Here is a 21,037-nt window from a genome sequence, read left to right on the forward strand (position 1 = left end):
TGGTGACGTGTTTGACGTTTGATGGAGGCGACTTTGGTTCACTGAACATATTTCAATGACAATAACCTGTTTATTGTGTACAAATGCCTCTGCCAAGAAACATACACAGACATAACATGTTTAAAAGTATTCATAAATAGGCCTGTGTATAAAAAAACATAAATAAAATAAAAACTTTCGTTGTCCTGCAGATAACACAAACAAACACCTGACGATGTGCTGTTTGGATGCCTGCATAAGAAAACAGCAGAAAATCTTCTGTTATTGTGGCCTCCATGTTTTCACACACCTGATGCTCTCTGCTACGGCCAACCGTTGATGGCAGTCATGCAACAAGTTGTTATGCCAAACGCCAATATAACAGAAGAAGAAGAACACGCATCCCGACCATGTCCTATGTGTACCATTGACATATATAAAAGATGCGTACTAGTCTAGAAGTTTGGTATCATTTCGGGCATTATTACGCTGCCAGTCGGAGAAACAATATAACCATGGGGGCGGTGCCTGTTATTCTGAGATGGCATGAACGCAGCATCAGCCAACATGGGGCGAACGCTCTTACTAGGTGAGCTAGAGGTCGCCCCTGTGCTCCATACTTAAAGTGATGGTTCGGAGTAATTTCACCCTAGGGTCCTTTGCACCATGACCTCGAGCCAAACACCCCCCAGAAGCTTTTTTTCACCTGGGTCGAACATTGGGAGAGTTAGCTAGAGTAGCGTTATCAGCTGAATAGCTTAGCGCAGGGGCTAATGGACCCAATGATGTATCTCGTAAATGACCCCACTAATAATGCCATATATATGTCAATGATCCCGACCATGTGAACGCTGCCTGTCGGAAAAACAACGTAACCAGGGGGGCGGTGCCTGTTATTCCGAGGTGGCATGAACGCAGCATAAGAGAGGTCTCAGTGGAGTCACATGACGTCAGAACGCGGAAGTGTTTCACTCAGTAGGAGCTAGATCGTAGTCGTAGTACTGTGAACAAACCGAGTAAACATGCACCTATCTAGTTGTTAATTAACTCCTCGTCCTCGTCTTGTCGGCGATCTTACAAAGCTGGAAGCTGAAAGACAAGCGCAAGCAGGAGAACCACCTGGCACGGCATCATTAACCTAACGTTAGCTAGGTACAGTAAATGCTCTTTATCAACATGTTATGTTTCATGTATAACAAGAGTCAAGACCCCGAGTTAAATGTTTAGTGTAGCCGTTACGAAGCGAGGAAGCTAACAGTTAGCTAACAGCTGATAAGACTTCCATACCTCCCTGCTATAATTTTAATAAGTTACTAATGCTAACGTTAATGCTAAAAAAGCTAATGTATGTCGACGTTGAAAACAGGTAACGGTTCAAACATGAGTAGCTAACGCTATGTCGTTTAATGTTCTAGGCGAGCTCAGATCCTATAAGCTGCTCAACTTGTACATAGAAGACGAACAAGCTAACGCCATTTTATGGAAGCCTTTAAATGAACTTACATTAGGGCTCCAACTAAAAATTATCTTTTAGTATTGATTAATCTGCCAATCAAGTATTTTGTCTGAAATGTCAGAAAATGGTGAATAACATTCAGTGATTTGATTTCTTGCCTCACACAAAGTAATTCATCTAGCTGAACAATCAAAAGCAATATTACAGCTGAAATTCTCTAGTTCCAGCTTATCATATGTAAATATTTAACATATTAAATATACTTAGGTGTTTTCTTAGCCCTTGATGATAGTAAACTGGATATCTTTGCTTTTTGTGCTGTTGATTGGACGAAACAAACTGCCTTGTCCAAACTACCTTGGACTTGGAAATTGTGATTGACCTTTTTTCTGATATTTCATAGATCAAACCATTAATCAAGAAAGTTATCAGCTGACTAATTGATCATGAATACAATTGTTGGTTAATTAAGGAAACACTTGTGGTGTACAGAAATTTCCCTCCAGCCAAATAAAGATAAGTAAGCCAGTAAAGAGCGCATACACCAAGTAAGTCCAGCCTTCTCATTAGCTGCACATAGTAAGTTATAAGTAACAATGAAGCTAACACAATGTGATCACTGACATGAAGAATCAGAGGCTGCACAACTGGTTATGAATCATAACACTTGCGACTACAGCTACATGAATGCATTTTCTCTCTCGTCCAGTGTCTGCTGCCAAAATGTTGTCTGAAGGAGGTTCTTTCATGAAGGGGATGGTCATGGGAGGCCTCTTCTGCTTGCTGCTGTCACTCCTAGGTAGTTTCCGCCCTGGCACAGAGTCCAAGACAGAAGACCATCATCATCATCACGTCAAGGCCCCGAGTAAAGATGAGCTGACACGCCTCTCTGACAGTCGCGTGCAGGAGTTGAGCAATCAAGTCCGTGTCTCTTGCGTCATCATGGTCCAGCCCAAGGTCCTTGTTTACTGGGCCACTGCATTGGACACCTGGAGCAAACATTGTGATAAGGCTGTGTTTTACACTTCTGAGTCTTCTAAGGCCCTTGAGGCGATAGACCTGAATGAAAAAGATGACTGGGCGAGGTTACGTAAAGCTCTGACGCATGCTTATGAGAATGCCGGAGGCCTGCAGTGGTTCTTTGTGGCACAAGCTACCACGTTTGCAATCATTGAGAACCTAAAATACCTTGTGCTCGCAAAGGATCCCAGCGAGCCCTTCTACCTGGGCAACGTAATGAAGTCAGGGGAGCTCGAGTATGTGACGTATGATAGTGGTATTGTTCTAAGTTATGAAGCGCTGAAAAGGCTAGTGCATGTGTTCCAGGATGAAGACAAATGTCCAGAAAGAGGACGTGCCCTGTGGAAGATGAGTGAGGACAAGCAGCTGGCCGTGTGCCTCAAATATACAGGTGTCTTTGCAGAGAATGGAGAAGACGCACACGGAAAAGGCCTGTTCAACAGCAAAGGTGTGAACAGCCTGATAAGTGAAAGCATGAAGAACAACCCAAATAATGTGGTGGAAGGCTGCTGCTCCGACATGGCAGTCACATTCAGTGGGATGTCACCGAATCAAATGCAGGTTATGATGTTTGGAGTATACAGACTTCGTCCTTACGGCCACGATTTTCATGACTCTTTAGTATTCAACCCTCCTGAAAATTCAGATAATGACTAGAGACTCATTCCTGCAAGATGGATGTGGCATTTTAAAAGTTTTGCTTCTGTGATGGCAAACCTAAATGTGGGGAGATGTTTTCTAATTCTGTTTGTAAAACTGTATCCTGGATGGAAATATAACCCTTTTATGTATATTTTTACCTTTTTCACTTGGCACAATCTGCACCCTATTCCTTTGTGGTGTAGGTAAGCATAGGTGATGGGTGTGCGTCCTTTTGAATAAAGATAGAACTGGGACATGTTTCAAACTTGTGACCTTTGACTAGATTGTCTGTCTGTCTGTCTGTCTGGAAGTTTTGTGTATAGGTATATGTATCTTAAATGTTTGTCTTTTTGTGGTCTTTAAGCTGCATTCGTTATCAGGTGATGACTATTGAAATGACAGGTTTCTGAAATAATGCTACTGTTTAAATTGCTATGCCATCTTACTATATTATGAATAACTTATTTTTTTATTTCTGAGAATAAGTCACCCAACTGATTTGAAGACTGTATGGTAGCACCAATATTGAGTCAAACACATGTTGGCCCAGACCAGCTCTAAATCAAGTGCATTTCTTGCCACTTTATGCTTGGTTGGGCACATATGAAGAATTGGACTTCACAGCAGAAAGGAAAATAATTTAACTTAATGTTGACTTCTGGGTAATGTATATTCTTTTGTCACACGTTAAAAGAGACACCGAAAACAAAATTATTTTCATTGGAGGTGTCATTGTTCGACTGACATCTTTAAAACAAATGGCTGTCGGACTAACCAGATGACTACTTTAAAAAAATAAGGGACTTTTGGATAATAAAAGTGAATAAAATTAATTTCTGATGAAATGCAACGTAGTTCTATGGTGTCGAACAATCCGACAAGGACTTAAAAGGTGGGAATGAGAATGAATGTAAAAAAAAAAAGAGTGCTGGCAGCTTTCAATGTGTCAATGTCAACTTTGTCAACCATGCTGTGAATGATTTTTGGCTAAAGGAAAACATGTTTACAGTTGGACTGCTTTAAGATGAACAAATTTGATATAGAACTGAATGTATTCTATTGTCGACCACCCTTTATGTTCTACCTTGACAACTTATGTGTCTTAACACATAATGTATATTAACATTTTGCTGCTGTCAGGTAAGAAAAAGAACAATATTGCAGTTCTCATAGATGCCCTGGTACCATGGAAATATGTAGTCAGACAAGTGACATTGTAGTGTATGAGCGGGGCAGAATAACAGGTCTAACAGTTGTAAACCTGTGCCACGCCACTCCCTCTAGACTAGATTAGAACTAGATTCTACACTACATGAAAACTAGGTTATCCTAAATTCCAAAATCACAGGCAATTACATGGAAAATCTTAAACTGGATCCAAAACAAAATACCAACTGAGATTAAGGTTTAAAGCAAGATCTTTTTTTTATTTGTGCATTATGCCGATTGATTCAAAGCCTTCAGCCGGTTACACAGCTAAGTTCTTGGGTGTAAACAGGTGACGGGCAGCTGATGCATCGCTGTCAAGAGCTCCACACTGTCTGGGGGGTAGGGGTAGGGGCAGGTCTAGATGTCATCATTTATACGTCTTCATGTGCCACAATCCGTCATTCAGATAGTGAACGTTCTCAATTCCAATTCCCTTGTTGACTTTTCCTCTGTTTGCAAAAGACAGATTTAGATCAGACATAACAGCAGCAACAGCAAGGATTTATTTTTTGCCTCTGTAAATTGTAGGGGAAAAAATCTTACATGCTGTCTGCAGACATCTTCATAACGCCAACACAAAGTGCATGTTGTTTTCCCTCCGCCATTATGGCCTGCATCCACTTGTTAAAGAAAAACTTTTTTATTGTGGATTTGGAAGAAATATGTAATGCTAGCATAGGACAATTCCACAAATTATTATTGTTATTTCTTTTTAGTGTGAAAATCAAATGGCTCCCACACGCAGCATCATGTATTAAAGGATACAACTACTGTGTCGGCTGCAGCTGGGTAGAGTTTAGCGCCTGGTGACGTCAGCCCGGGGCACATGATGTTGGCTCCACTTAAGACAAATTTAATGGCCCCTTTGTCTACTTGCTGGTGTGGAAGAATGAAAGGATCTATAAAAACCCAAAGAGAATTTGTAATCAGTGTGATGAAACTCAAACACAATCAAAAGGCCGTTGACATTAGAAAAGCTTACATTTATGCAACAGTCTGAGGGTTGGGTAGAATGGTCCTTCTCTTTGTCTGAAGAAAAGCAGTTCTCCATTCACTGTCAGGATTTCAATGTGTTCATGGCTGTGGGAAGAATAAAAAATATAAAAAGAACTGTAGAAGAAAATCTACTATACTGAAAACACTGTATGTACCTTGATTAGAAAAATGAAATGATAAAGTCATACCATCTCACGATTTTGACAGGGTCCTTTTTTGGCATTATGTGATTGAGCCATGACTCGATGTCTGGAAACTGTTCCAACAGCTGATTTTTGATGCCTTTGATCACTGATGTTTTCAGCTGGATACAGTTTGACACATTTTCCTTATCATCAAATCTGAAACAGGAAAGAGAAAATGCTTTTTGTATTAAATGATTTTTAAAGTACAAATGCCAACAGAAAACAGAACAAGCTCGTCTGGCATGTTTAGGATATACAGTTAACCTTTTTTTATCCTATTTTTGTACTTTTAATTTGCCTGTTGTCCTAATCAATATACTGTAGGCCTAAATATATCACAGAAATATATAATGGAGCACACCGATTCCACATTGCAGCAAATATTGGCAGCTGCAGTAACAATGTTAGTTTAGTGGCAACCAATACCCACAGTATGCATATATTGATGCAGATATATTGGGAAGAGACTCCAATTATAGAGAATAAAATGCTGTCATTTATTTCCATCAAAAAAGGTTACATCAATACAAGTATAACTTTAATTCTAGTTCTAATTCGGCAGTAACTTTGATTTCAATACAATATAAATGAAGAGATAGTATTGAGAACTTTGTGGACAAAAGGGTACCTTTCAATATTGTAATTATAAGGTCAAAAATATTATTCCAACCTTCAAAGTGAAAATATGCTTCACTTAGGTCATATGCACCTGAATGTTCCCAACTGTATCAAGATGACACTTGATGTTTGGATTCAAGGCAGTTTAGTCTAGCTAGTTAATAAAACGTGAATAGACGGAGTATCTTTATATTGTACCGCACTGACAAGCTCAAATATATTTTCATGCCTGGTCTAATGTAATAACAGAGGAACTCACAAAATATCATGACTGACGTCTACTTGTCTCATTAATTGTAATTGAGCCCACAACAAAGTTGAAGACGCGATTGCTAATCAGTTAGCCACCTAACGTTAGCTGTGGTTAGCTCACGTAACAACATGGAAAAAAACAGCAACGTACTTTTTAAACATCCTCGTTGGTCGCTGTTAGCGTTACCGCGTTCCTTAATTATGACAAAACTTGTTCAGCGCGCCAGGTCGGCTATGGTAAACACAAGTAACGTTAACTAACAGCATACAATTCACATATCAAGTAATGCTATAGCAATTCCACGCCTGTTTAGGGACCAGCAGTATGAGAGTCACGTCATTTTACGACAGTTGTTTGCGCTACACGACAGGTCAGGTTGAATTCGATTATAGGCGCTTCCTTCCTCTCCTGTCTCCTAAGTAACTTGTGTAACTCAATTTTTAGGTGTACATAATCTGAAAACGTGCTCTGGCGCTGTTTATATTTCACAGACAGTTAAACACACGATAAGTCATTTAAAATGTGCATGTAGTAGCGCCTGTTAGATCATGTAAAGGACAGTTTCCATAGTGACGAGGCAGTTTTGGTGTGCATAAATTGTGACACATTGTGACGCAATTCAATTATTTATTCGTTTTTTGGTTAGATCCTATTTTTATATGGTTAGATTATGGATGGATTAGATAAATCATACATCTCAAAGCCTGTCCACCTAACGTTAAACATACTGTGTGCAATTGGATGGAACTGAAATGTTATGGGTTTCTCTTTTTTAACTATTGATTTTTACATAGTAGGCCTACAATAACCTTGTAACACTAAAACATCCACTTACCTACAAAACATATAAATTATATATACAGTTTAAAATGCACACTTTTTTTGTAATCATGAACATTTACACCATTTTTTACCTGTCTTGGTTCAGCTTGTTGTCCTTGATTTTAGCTGTAGGTTTATTTCTATCTCAATTTCTACCATGTGTAACATTGAGAGCAAAGTAAATGAGAGCAAAGTAAAACCAAAGTGCATGCATGTGCACACATTTCATGTAATACAGCTTATTCTGATTCTGACTTACAGTATTGCTGTAACATCTAAAGTTATTATAAAAATGAAAAAAAGATTGGGATTTGGCCATTTGCAAGATTTTAATATGACATTTCTTTACGTTAAATAAAAACTGAACAACAAATTGCATTATTTTAACTATCATTGTGTGCTCATTTTGAATCTCTCAGGTATATTTTTTTACAGGATCAATTCTATATAGTATCTCATATGGTATATATGAAATCTTTCTTGGGGAGTTTGAAACATAGCAGTCACAAAGCTTTACGCCACTGTTTTTCACACTCAAAACAACACATTTGTCGCATACACAATCATACATATTGTGCAGTGAGATGCTAGTTATCATCTCTATAGACTGTTAGACATAGTGCCGGTATAATGAAACAGAGTAAATGTCGAAATGTCGAAATACATATATAAAATATAATTAAACATTGAAAAAAGACATTTTAAACAATAGGAAAGTCAAAATTTAGCAACAGAAAAAAAATCTGAAACAAGATGAAACAATGAGAATATGGACATTTTACAGATTGTAAGAAATACAATGTAAATACATGTGACGTAGCTTTTTCATTGAAAGGAGCAGGCCAAAATACTTTGAGGATGAAGAAAAAAATGCTCTTAAGTTTGACTTTAATAAATCTGTTACTACATTTTTATTTTGACAGTGTGAACTAGAAAATATTTACAACATAGTAAATATCAATTCATATCTAATAGCTGGGCAACCTCCTTCATTCACTCATGTGCGGTAAATTCATGACCATAAAAATGTCATCAGTCCATGTAGTGGCGTTGGCTTGGCGCCATCTTGTGGCCAGAGCAGTTGCAACACTGTTGTCAGTATAAAAAAAAACAAAAAAACACGCTTGTGCAAAAAGTACTTATGTACAAAGTACTTCCGGTGGGGTCACAGACTAGATTTTGAGAGCGAATTTTCCCCGTGTTGACCAACGGATGTTTTAGTATTATGTGACCCTATTTTGGCTGTAGATAGATTTCTTCTGTAAATAATTATCGGTAACGGCCGCTTCAGTTGACCACTTTTACTGAACAATTGTACAACGCGGGTTAGACACGAGAGGCAAAAGAGGAAGCAATAGCCAACCATCTTTCTTCTTCTGCCAGCAATAACAAGAAAGCGACAAGGCTAGGTTCAAGTGGAGCTGTTTAGTTTAACAATTTATTATCTGTTTTATACTGGATAAAAGACTTGGATAAAAAAACTCTCCGTACTAAGATAGATAACGTTAAAAGCTCTCGGACACTGAGATCATCTCAAGCCTGGAAGTTTCGGATCAAAAGACTGGCTGTTAAGAATTAGTATTCCCGTTTTTTCATGTTTCCAACAGGTTTATCTTCCCCTAATCCCCCACCACCGCCAACCCAGGAGGCTAGACCAGCGGCTACTGATGTCAAAAACGACAGCGGTAACATTACATCTCCGAAGAAGAGGAAAATAAACGGCTCAGAGAGGGAAGACACTTCTGACACGATCTCTTCCTCGCCTCCCAAGACCCTGAATTCCTCCTCTTCTTCTTCCTCCTCCTCCTCCCCCTGCTCCCCCACTTCGCTGCACATCCAGAAGAAGTTAAGGTTTGAGGATTCAGTGGATTTCATTGGACTGGATGTTAAAATGGCTGAGGAGGCTGCTGCTGCTTCGTGCTCTAATAACAAAAGCAAAGCCGTGTTCCTGCCCGGTGGCGTGGGACACCATGCAAACGGACTGACGAAGCCTGCAGGATCCGGCACCTTTTCGAACAGTAAACCCGGTGCTGCCAAGAAACTAGTCATCAAGAACTTCAAAGGTAGCCGATAAACTGGTGGATAATGTGATTCAAGCTCCAAAACATTCACTGACAGCAATATACATCTAACAAGTCCCCCAGGCACTGTGATGTTGTCCCATCTGGACAAGACATTGTAACATTGTGATATGAGACTGGATCTCGTTAGTCTCTTATTGGTTCTGAAGGCTGCATTACAATTTAAATGCTAACTTAGCCGAGTCAGTAAACCGGGAATGCTTCTAATATCACATTGGCATTACTATGAACTAAGAAAACTTGAAAAAATACACATTTCCTTGACTAGTCACCTTGGTACCAATGGTGTGTCAACATGTGGATGGCATATATTTGAGTCAGAAGAAATTTAGGCATACATATTATTTCAGAAATTATCTCATTTAACATAACTAAAACAGTCAAATAAAATCAGGAATTGCTAATAACACTATAAAAAGACATTAAATATTGTTTATAGGATTATTTTGCAAAATCATATTGTGATGATTTGATCTTGTGATTATCATTTCTCAAATTTCTGTACTTCAAATGAATGATTCTGAGCAAGCAATAATTAAAAACAAAATTGAAGTTGTTTGACACATCAAGAAATGGGAATACAGTGGAGCTCAGGCCATTGCTTTGAACGGCAAGTTTATTCTTTCATATGTAATTTAGCTACATTGGAATATTGCCAAAAAAAAATTTATGGATAATGATTTCAGCCATATTTAACCTTTTTAAATTATATTTTGCTGTTTGTTGATTAATCAGAGTTTTCTTGAGATCAAGATGTCTCTTTTTTTCTAGAGAGACCTGAAAACAAGAAACCTTCATAGTCGTACGGAGTCCTAGCATACAAGAACTACACATACACGACAAAACAACCAGCGATCAAGCAACAAATAAGAGTTAATTGAAACAATTACAGGAGTAATAATAACATCTGATAGTAAAACTAAAGAATCTGGTTTGAGAGCAGGTTGAACTTAATTCCATTTAAAAGGTGCATAGTATACCTGCCAATGTTAGTGTGTACGTACATATAGAATATCTGAAGTTAAGTAGTGAGTGTTGCATTGTCTACTGCAGTTACAAGGTTAAAAGAGAAGAGATGTGAACAGTAGAGCTTTTTTGGATGGATATCATGGGATGAGATTATAGCCGAGCCCTAGTCTTATCTTTATATTACAGAAACCAAAATCTCATGCAGTAACATGTCTAATAATACAATTCAATAACCAGATATTAGATTTTTGTTTTTGTCACTATCGTCTGGCTATACTTTCAGAAGAAAAACGTATTTTGTTCAGGAGCCTGCACAATTTTACAGCGTTATCAGAACAGTTTTTATTTTATTTTATTTTTTTGCACACAGAAAAGCCCAAATTGCCAGAGAACTACACGCAGGAGACCTGGCAGAAGCTGAAGGAGGCAGTGGAGGCCATACAGAACAGCACTTCAATTAAGTACAATCTAGAGGAGCTCTATCAGGTATAATTCCAGACCTGTTGACCTCCCAGAGGAAGCTCATTGATAAGAACATTTCCCTTTTGACACTCTGTTTTGTCCCCTCAGGCTGTTGAGAACCTGTGCTCCCATAAGATATCTGCCAAACTTTACAAACAGCTGAGGGCCGTGTGTGAAGACCACATCAAGGCACAAATTGATCAATTCAGAGAATATCCTTTACAGTTTTTATTTATCTTCAATTTCTATCACTATTCACTTAACTTTATATGGCTTAGTATTGATCATGGAGTCATATTGCAGCAAAGCTCTTTTTGCCTTAACGTTGTTCATACGGATGCCCTGGACAGTGTGCTTTTCCTAAAGAAAATTGACAAATGCTGGCAAGATCACTGCAGACAAATGGTATGTTTTATAACTTTAATAAGTCAGGCTCTAGTTGTCATATCCTTTTTGAAAGTCTGTTTACATAACCTGGCTACCCATGCAATTTGTTTATTTCATTTATGTGTTTAAATGCATAATGTTTGGGGTACTTAGGACACGAATATTAAAATGTATTTTAAAGTCTCAAACCAAAATCAAGATCAGAGTTATTTTCTGAGACTTTAGAAAAGCTCCCACAGAGCCACAGAAGACATCATACAAGTGTTTTCACAGACTAAGAAGTACCCCTTGTGAAAAGTAAACAGATCTGCATGTGTAAAATCTGTAGAGTGCCCCTTTTTAATTTGACAAGAAATTGGTTATAAAAGAATAACACTGTCATTTTCTAACTGTGGATGTTTGTCATTGTTTCACAGATCATGATTAGGAGTATATTTTTGTTTTTGGACCGCACCTATGTTTTACAAAATTCAATGCTGCCATCAATCTGGTGAGTGATCACTGATGCCAGCTGTTCTACAATAGCGTGAGGCTGATTTCTGTTTTAAAGTGGTTGTTTGAACATACTGCTCTGGTCTGCAGGGACATGGGTCTGGAGCTGTTCAGGTTCTACATCATCAGTGATCTGAAGGTCCAGAGTAAAACTATCGACGGGATTCTGCTGCTCATTGAGAGGGAGCGAAACGGAGAGGCGATAGACCGCAGTCTACTGAGGAGCCTGCTGAGCATGCTCTCTGACCTGCAGGTAACTGACCATGTACCATTTTTATTATTATTTTAACAATGATCCACGCATAAGTGTCAGCTGGTGTGAATCTGTATTTGGAAGGCTGTATCTTTGTCCTGATCTGTGCACGGAGCCGATCGGTCTCCATCGTACTCCGTCGCGTGAGTTGTTCCAGCCTGTATTCACTCTGCCCGGTCTTGAAGTTGAGATCGTAGTTGCGCAACTTCAGGTCTTCCATAGCAGCTTGGAGGGATTCGTGTTTTTGCCTCAGGTCCTTGTTCTACCCCTGTACTGCAAGATAAGTGTGGCTTTTGCAGCTGTGGTGTTTGTGATTAGGACTCACACATGGGTGTGATGAGTTGTCAGTTTCCTGTTGACAAATGGCTTTAATAAAACCTGTGTTCTCTCCATCCATGACAGATTTATCAGGACTCTTTTGAGCAACGCTTTTTGGAGGAAACTAATCGACTGTATGCTGCAGAGGGACAGAGGCTGATGCAGCAGAGAGAGGTGATTTATGGGACCTTGGGCCTGTTTTTGTTGTTTGTTGGTGTATTTTTTTTAATTTTTATTTCTTATTTCCTTGAATAACTGGACAAATATAGACAATCTGATTAAACAGTATATGTCCAGTGTCTAGTATAGTGTTTATGCATCTAAAAACACAAATTGCAACATCAGGTCTTTATTTTAGTTCCACAGAATGAAACAGCATTTTGAGTTAATATAAAAAAATAAATAAAATTAAAACCACACACAACATAGAAGAACAACAACACCAACATATCCTCCATTCACAGCTTCAGGTGATCAGAATGAACTACAGGCACAATACATGGTGTGTTTTTTTTTTTTTTGATCTCAGCTGAAAAAGCTTTTGCTTGATTCAGACAATAATTATAGCAGCTTTGTTGACTTGCTGACACATTGGATTGAGACATACTTTTAACTTTTTATTGTTTCAGCTCAAAGAATTAGGTTTACCTACAGGTTTCAAAAAATTGTATTTGTTTGTTAAAGAAAAATGTACAGTATCTCACAAAAGTGAGTGCACCCCTCACATTTTAGTAAATATTTCATTATATCTTTTAATGGGACAACAATGAAGAAATTACACTTTTCTAGAATGTAAAGTATTAAGTGTACAGCTTGTGTATATATCCCCTCAAAATAACTCAACACACAACCATTAATATAAACCGTTGGCAACAAAAGTGAGTACACCCCTATGTTAAATTCCCATAGAGGCAGGCAGATTTTTATTTTTAAAGGCCAGTTATTTAGTGGATCCAGGATACTATGCATCCTGATAAAGTTCCCTTGGCCTTTGGAATTAAAATAGCCCCACATCATCACATAGCCTTCACCATACCTAGAGATTGGCATGGTTTTATGTCAGTTAGCCTAATAGCTGGTTAGATTTGCATTGAGAGATGATTTTATGGAGAGTACCCCATGCCAATCTCTAGGTATGGTGAAGGCTATGTGATGATGTGGGGCTATTTTAATTCCAAAGGCCAGGGGAACTTTATCAGGATGCATAAAATAAATATATATAAATAAATTTCTTTTTTTTGCAGGTCCCAGAATATCTCCATCATGTCAACAAGCGCTTAGAGGAGGAGGCTGACAGAGTCATCACATATCTGGACCAGAGCACACAGTGAGTGTTAGACTCACTAGTATTCAATTTGCAGTTTAACAGTGACAAAGACTCATTTGTAACCTGAGTTTCCCCCCTCCCCCCACTCAGAAAACCGCTCATTGCTACTGTGGAGAAGCAGTTGCTGGGTGAACATCTCACGGCTACTCTGCAAAAAGGTACACAGCAGTACATACTTAGTATAAACGTATACATGAGTCACATTACAGCAGTTTGTAAATGTCTAGGCTGTACCTGATATGTAACTACGCTGTCTGTCTGACTATATATGGAGTCTTGTGTTCTGACCTCTGACTTTCTGTTGTTGGAAACTTCCAGGGCTGACTCACCTGCTGGATGAGAACAGAATTCAGGATCTGTCTCTTCTCTATCAACTCTTCAGTCGAGTGCGAGGTGGCGTCCAGGTCCTCCTGCAGCACTGGATAGAGTACATAAAGGTATGATGACAGCATTAACAGTTATAAAAGTCTGAAGATGCAGTGCATGATAATAGGTGCTAAGCTCTCAGGAATAGTGTTTTGCGTTATCTGTTGCTAACTGTTGTTTACCGATGTCTTGGAAATCTAGGCTTTTGGAAGCACAATCGTAATCAATCCAGAAAAAGACAAAACAATGGTGCAAGAGTTGCTGGACTTCAAAGACAAGGTGGATCACGTCATCGACATATGCTTCATGAAGAACGAGAAGTTCGTCAACGCCATGAAGGAGGCTTTCGAAACATTCATCAACAAACGGCCAAATAAACCTGCAGAGCTCATAGGTCAGTAAGCATTTTCCCTATCCATACCTGCTGCACCGTCAGTAAATCCGCATATGATATACAGTATCTCACAAAAGTGAGTACACCCCTCACATTTTAGTAAATATTTCATTATATCTTTTAATGGGACAACACTGAAGAAATTACACTTTGGTTACACATGGTTTTATGTCGGTTAGCCTAATAGCTGGTTTGATTTGCATTGAGAGATGATTTTATGGAAAGTACCCCATGCCAATCTCTAGGTATGGTGAAGGCTATGTGATGATGTGGGGCTATTTTAATTCCAAAGGCCAAGGGAACTTTATCAGGATGCATAGTATCCTGGATCCATGAAATAACTGGCCTTTAAAAATAAAAATCTGCCTGCCTTTATGGGAATTTAACATAGGGGTGTACTGACTTTTGTTGCCAGCGGTTTAGACATTAATGGCTGTGTGTTGAGTTATTTTGAGGCGACAGCACATTTACACTGTTATACAAGCTGTACACTTAATACTTTACATTGTAGCAAAGTGTAATTTCTTCAGTGTTGTCCCATTTAAAAGATATAATTAAATATTTACTAAAATGTGAGGGGTGTACTCACTTTTGTGAGATACTGTATATAATAATCTTCATGCAATAACATGTACTATAAATACACTTTTGTTTACAGCAAAACATGTGGATTCAAAGCTAAGGGCAGGAAACAAAGAAGCAACAGATGAAGAACTGGAGAAGATGCTGGATAAGATCATGATTATTTTTAGATTCATCTATGGTTGGTCTAATATTTATACATTTATATTTATTTGTTTCAGTTTAGGATATTTCTTTTTGTCCTCCTATGGTTTTTCTTAATATAATAATGTGTTGTCATTGTAGGAAAAGACGTTTTTGAGGCCTTTTATAAAAAGGATCTGGCCAAGAGGTTGCTGGTTGGAAAAAGCGCCTCTGTAGATGCTGAAAAATCGATGTTGTCAAAGCTGAAGCATGGTCAGTTTAATCCCTCAAAATGTATTTTCCTAACACACAAACAATGGGAAATAAATCACAGAAAGGGTTATCTTGACCCTGAATGCACATTTGACTTGTGACATTTTGGTGTTTCCTCAGAATGTGGAGCAGCGTTCACTAGCAAACTGGAGGGGATGTTCAAGGATATGGAGCTTTCTAAAGACATCATGGTGCAGTTCAAACAGGTGAGAACAACAATCGTGGGTTAAAGAGCATCCATGTGAGTTTTGTATTTGATTCTTATGACCGTGAGATGTTGTGTAGGGCAGTTTAGTTTTTAGACAGACATTAGCATTGCTTAAAAAATGCAGCTCCCTCGTTTATTTTAATTAGCCCTCTGTGTTTACACAGTAGGGATCCAGATACAAAAGGCTGCAGAACAAAAATGCAGAGCCGTTGAACCTGGCTTAAACTTTGCCACCACACAATACAACATCATCTGGCCAATGGACTGCTTTGGGCAATCGAATACTTGTTATTAGAGCTGCAACTAAAGATTTCTTTCTTGATCAATCACTTATTCGTTGATAGGGTTGGGCATCGTTTGGATTTTAACAATTCTGATTCCAATTCCGATTCTTCCTTTGAATTCCGGTTCTTATCGATTCCGATTCTTTGAGGGGTGGAGGTGAAACGGGTCACATGCCTATTTTCACAAATAAGAGGAAAGTTTTATTTTGATTCATTGGTGGTTTGCGGTTTTACCGGGCTCTTTCAATGTAAAATAAAGCCACACTAGAGCGCTGCTTACTTTGCTCCATGACTGTAACACAACAAGCGCCTGGCCGCTTCGGAAACCAAAACTTGAGCATATTAAATTGGGAAGAGATGATCGGATTTGAAACCAAATCCTCTAAACGATTCCAATAAAGAAACGATTCTACTGGAATCCAAGTAGGAATCAGTTCCCGATGCCCAATCCTATTCGTTGAGTTTATACATATTTCAGAAAATGTCTCATTTTGTCCGATCAACTTTCCAAAAAAGAAATGCTCACAAAACAAAAGAACAGCACATATTCACATTGGAGAAATGGTTTATGTTGACATAAAATGTTATTTTAATGTCAGTAGACGAAATCGATTTAATCAGTCAATCGTTTCAGCTCTCGCTCTAAGCACACATTCCGGGTAGATTACTGTAACAGGAATAGCTTATTTCTAATAATTACATTGCGTTTGTCGCAACAAAAGATGAAGTAATTATCGCAGTGTGAAGTTTCCAGAGTTCTAAAATCTCTCCTCATATTATTATAAACCACTGTGCATTGATTTGAAATCCAATAAGCGTTCAAACTCATTGATTTATTATTCAGACTGGGCTTCATGGATCATGTTTCAGCATCTCACTGGCATGCCTTCACTTGTGCTTTGCTTTTTTTGGTTAAAGTGCTCATATTATGCTCATTTTCAGGTTCATAATTGTATTTAGAGGTTATATCAGAATAGGTTTACATGGTTTCATTTTCAAAAAACACCATATTTTTGTTATACTGCACATTGCTGCAGCTGCTCTTTTCACCCTGTGTGTTGAGCTCTCTGTTTTAGCTACAGAGTGAGGCATCTCGCTTCTGTTCAATCTTTGTTGGGAGTCGCACATGCACAGTAGCTAGGTAATGACTACCAGCCAGTCAGAAGCAGAGTATGAGGGCGTGCCACGCTAGCAGCTAGGTGAGCATTATAACGTGTTACAAAGTGACGCACGTTCGTCACAGAATTAAAGGCTGGACTACAATAGAGCTGTTTGGAGCAGTTTGTGAACAGTGTTTTCTGTTGGAGATGGTAAGTCCCTTTGGGGTGGACTTTGGGCTTTTTCACTTTGTAAACCTGTAACGTGCACAAAAAAGATATAGAACACAAGAAAGGAAAGGGGAAAAGCCAAAAAGCATAATATGAGCACTTTAAAGTTTGAGGGTCTGGCAGTAAACAGTGCAGTCTTCCCAAAATAAATACTGACAATCTATGTATGTTTGTCCAGTCATTTTGTTAAAGAATTGTCCATACTGTTAGACCTTGCATCTGATGAAAAAAACAACCATTTGTTGACCAGCCCAGCAGGTCAACAATCCTTTATGTCTTATCAAGAGAAGTAAAATAAAATTATATTTTAAAAACTCATGTGTTAGAGGCCAAAAAGCATAATATGAGCACTTTAAGTAATTCAATTTGGCAGGTGGATATTACATGTGTGTCATTTGTATTTCTGCAGTATATGCAGTGCCAAAACATTCCTGGCAACATTGAGCTGACGGTGAACATCCTCACGATGGGTTACTGGCCAACCTATGTCCCGATGGAAGTGCACCTTCCTCCTGAGGTCAGTGCTGAGCAAATACAGAAATTGTCGGGAACGTGCTGAATTTATAAGCTGCCATGCAATAGATATGCTGAATGTTGCTTTGTAAGGCCTCTGTTGTCTTTGTCCAGATGGTGCGACTGCAGGAGATCTTCAAGACCTTCTACCTGGGCAAACACAGTGGCAGGAAGCTGCAGTGGCAGTCAACACTCGGCCATTGTGTCTTAAAAGCTGAATATAAAGAGGTAGATAACTAGAGAGTGTGTGTGTGTGTGTGTGTGTGTGTGTGTGTGTGTGTGTGTGTGTGTGTGTGTGTGTGTGTGTGTGTGTGTGTGTGTGTGTGTGTGTGTGTGTGTGTGTGTGTGTGCTCACTGAATACAGCATAATGTTAATTATTCGCTTTGATTTTTCTCACAAAAGGGCAAGAAGGAGCTGCAGGTGTCACTTTTCCAAACACTTGTGCTACTGATGTTTAACGAAGGAGAGGAGTTCACCCTGGAGGAGATCAAACTGGCAACAGGAATAGGTCTGTGAGATCCCATCAAAGTTTGGTTGGCAGCACTTTGATGAAGAAACAAGGGTTGTCGAGGACTCATTATGCAGCATCACTGATCTAAAACACTGTTTGTGTGTTCGTTGGTTTACAGAGGACAGTGAACTTCGCCGGACTCTGCAGTCACTTGCATGTGGAAAAGCGCGTGTCCTCACCAAAATCCCCAAAAGCAAAGATGTGGAGGACGGGGATAAGTTTTCTTGCAATGATGACTTCAAACACAAGCTCTTCAGGATCAAAATAAACCAGATCCAGATGAAAGAAACGGTATAAGTATTATCCTTATTTTTTTATCTTTTATCAAGGTTTTGGTGAATTACTGTAACTGATTGTTTCTTCTCAGGTGGAGGAGCAAGCCAGTACCACAGAAAGGGTGTTTCAGGATCGTCAGTATCAGATCGATGCTGCCATTGTGCGGATCATGAAGATGAGGAAGACTCTGAGCCATAATCTCTTGATGTCTGAAGTGTACAACCAGCTTAAATTCCCCGTCAAGGTGATTAACACAACACTATATGCCTTCTATTTTCAAAGTTTCATTGATTTATATGGGGTATGAGTATTTCAAATTCTGTTTTACTGTTTCCCCCTCAAAATCTGTTGTGTTAAAATCTATTTCCTGTATTGGCTTCCTCATGTGCACATTAACAGAGGGTTATTTTGTTATTGTTCATTTAAAGCCAACTGTTTAGTTTTCCATTATGTAACAGATGTTAATGCCGTATGAATTATAGAGGAAACCTTTTGAGGATTATAGATACTGGATTTTTGAGGTCAATACTGATAGTTTAAAAAATCCTAAAGAATTCTGACAGCAATACAGAGCTGGGCGATATGAAGAAAATCAAATATCAGGATATTTTTGACCAAATACATCGATAACGATATTGCGGCAATACTGTAGGGTTTACTATTGCTGCTTTCACAAAATATTTACACAATGATATTTGTGATAAATAATCATCAGTAATGTGGATATAATGATTAAGTGGGTAAAGGCAAATAACAGAACAGCTACAACAGTCTGGTAAGTTCAGAAAATGACATCACTCTACTGTAATGTAGCCTGTAAAACCAGGAAAACACAACACTTGTCATATGCGATATTACGATATCCAGAATTTAAGACGATATCAAGCCTCATCTATCAATACCGATATATTGCCCAGCCCTACAGCAATATGTACTTAATGGGACATTTTATAGTTAGTTTCAGTTTCTGTGGTGGACAAACTATGAAAGGGAGACACTGTTTCTAAATATGGTTAGACATATCTTCAAAATGTCTATACTGCTATAGAAAGACTTTTGTATAGTTAGATACCCTGGGGAAGTTGCATAGCTTACATACTGTTAATCAGCTTTTCACTGATTACCTCACACCTCAAAGTATAAAAATAACTAGAAATGCTGGCATGTGTCTCATGTTAACCTCTGCCTCCTCTCTGTCCTCTTGCCTTTCAGCCTGCTGACTTGAAGAAGAGGATAGAGTCTCTTATTGACAGGGACTATATGGAGCGTGACAAGGAGAACCCCAACCAGTACAACTATGTGGCTTAAAGAAAGGAAAAAGTGACTGAGAAAAAAGAGATGCAGATGGTCCATTCAGGCTGAGGTGATCGGTCTCTAAATCTTTTGCTCCAGTGGATGTTAACCATAATAATCAACCCAGCGACCGACAAGTGAATGGATACTGCTCCACAGGATTTTTGTCAAGGGTCTTGTGATCCTGTGGACTGCATGCCCATTGAAAAGAGAATATTGTCCATATTTCTCAGTGCCTCCTGAGAAAGATGGGCTACCGTGGACAGACAAAGAAGACACACAGATGTTGTTCCGTTTGCTCTTTTTTTTTTAATGGAGAGGAAAAATATTTATTTTCAAACTTAGATTCTTCTTTGTCCATAGTTTGAATCAATATGCTCTTTGTTATCAAGTCACTTTTTGTCTTTTTGTTCACTCAGTATCCCAAGCAAATGCTGACACACTTAACAATGCTCTAAATGTATCTTACGTTGGAGAGAAAAAGGATCAAAAAATTAAACCAATGCTTGTTTCTTTAGTCAGTGTCAAATATGGGACTATTAGACTAACATTTCATAGTAGAGAAATGACAATTTGGGGACTATCTGTGTCAAATGTGTGATCCTGCAGCAAGGTTTTACAATTTTTAAGACCATGTAGCCATCTGATAAAGCTGTGATTATGAACACACAAAGCTTCAAAGCAGAGTTTGTGCCAAAAAAGGAGCACTTCTTTTGTTATAGGGTGTATTCAAGCTGCTAAAACACTTCGGTTGTACAAAAATATGCATTTAAGTTTCTCGTTTGTTCTGTCTTTGTACGTTTTTGTACATCACAAAAGTGACATTTTAAATGATCTCATCTGACAGTCAACTGCTTTTTAGGTTTTTGTTAACCTTTTAGAAAGTATACTGAAAGCACAATGACATCAGAGCCCATCCTACCCAGGTGTCATACCACATACACACTATATTTTTTGTATGTCTCCCTGTGGGGCTTGCTGAAAACTGGGGAGAATGGGAGTGGATTGCCTCAACACATGAGGAAAAATATGATTGATTAGACATGCCCTTGTTTGTATGAGTCTGTTAGATTTATTGCTTCAGATTAAAACAACTTTCAATTGGGTTTTCTTTTATTAATCATTGATTTCCAAACGCATCTCACGGTTTTGTGATCAGCCCATTAAGCTTTTTGTCTAAAGCCATTAAACATTCATGCCACACAGCATGACGAGGCAACTTTATTTATATAGCACATTTCAGCAACAAGGCAATTCAAAGTGCTTTACATAAAACAAAGGGCAATAAAAACACTCGGTAAAGAGAATGTAAAGTAAAAAAAAAAACAAGTTAAATAGAATTATACATACATTAAATGCAATAATAAGATACATACAAATGAACAACTACGTGTTTAATAAAAGGCAGCGTCATAC

General features: G+C 38.5%; 3 protein-coding genes across 3 annotated transcripts; 2 read left to right on the forward strand and 1 right to left on the reverse strand.

Moving 5' to 3' along the window:
• Positions 1–922: 922 nt before the first annotated feature.
• Positions 923–3,376, forward strand: c1galt1c1 (C1GALT1-specific chaperone 1). The gene is made up of 2 exons (XM_039813247.1): positions 923–1,131; positions 2,145–3,376. The coding sequence occupies exon 2, from the start codon at positions 2,159–2,161 to the stop codon at positions 3,110–3,112; it is 954 nt and encodes a 317-aa protein (XP_039669181.1). The 5' UTR covers positions 923–1,131; positions 2,145–2,158; the 3' UTR covers positions 3,113–3,376.
• Positions 3,377–4,497: 1,121 nt separating this feature from the next.
• mcts1 (MCTS1 re-initiation and release factor) lies at positions 4,498–6,695 on the reverse strand. Its single transcript, XM_039813249.1, has 6 exons — positions 6,509–6,695; positions 5,491–5,643; positions 5,289–5,386; positions 5,072–5,205; positions 4,850–4,917; positions 4,498–4,755 (listed from the first exon to the last, which is right to left on the reverse strand). The coding sequence occupies exons 1-6, from the start codon at positions 6,517–6,519 to the stop codon at positions 4,674–4,676; spliced, it is 546 nt and encodes a 181-aa protein (XP_039669183.1). The 5' UTR covers positions 6,520–6,695; the 3' UTR covers positions 4,498–4,673.
• A 1,634-nt stretch (positions 6,696–8,329) lies between these two features.
• cul4b (cullin 4B) lies at positions 8,330–20,727 on the forward strand. Its single transcript, XM_039813250.1, has 20 exons — positions 8,330–9,243; positions 10,601–10,716; positions 10,801–10,904; positions 11,028–11,097; positions 11,496–11,569; positions 11,662–11,824; positions 12,227–12,316; positions 13,387–13,469; positions 13,560–13,627; positions 13,788–13,906; positions 14,037–14,229; positions 14,888–14,992; positions 15,097–15,207; positions 15,328–15,413; positions 17,437–17,544; positions 17,655–17,768; positions 17,944–18,049; positions 18,171–18,343; positions 18,420–18,572; positions 19,541–20,727. Exons 1-20 carry the CDS (start codon positions 8,775–8,777, stop codon positions 19,634–19,636), a joined length of 2,601 nt encoding a protein of 866 aa, XP_039669184.1. The 5' UTR covers positions 8,330–8,774; the 3' UTR covers positions 19,637–20,727.
• Positions 20,728–21,037: the final 310 nt, after the last annotated feature.

The sequence above is a fragment of the Perca fluviatilis genome, chromosome 10, assembly GCF_010015445.1.
Source record: "Perca fluviatilis chromosome 10, GENO_Pfluv_1.0, whole genome shotgun sequence".
NCBI lineage: Eukaryota > Metazoa > Chordata > Actinopteri > Perciformes > Percidae > Perca > Perca fluviatilis.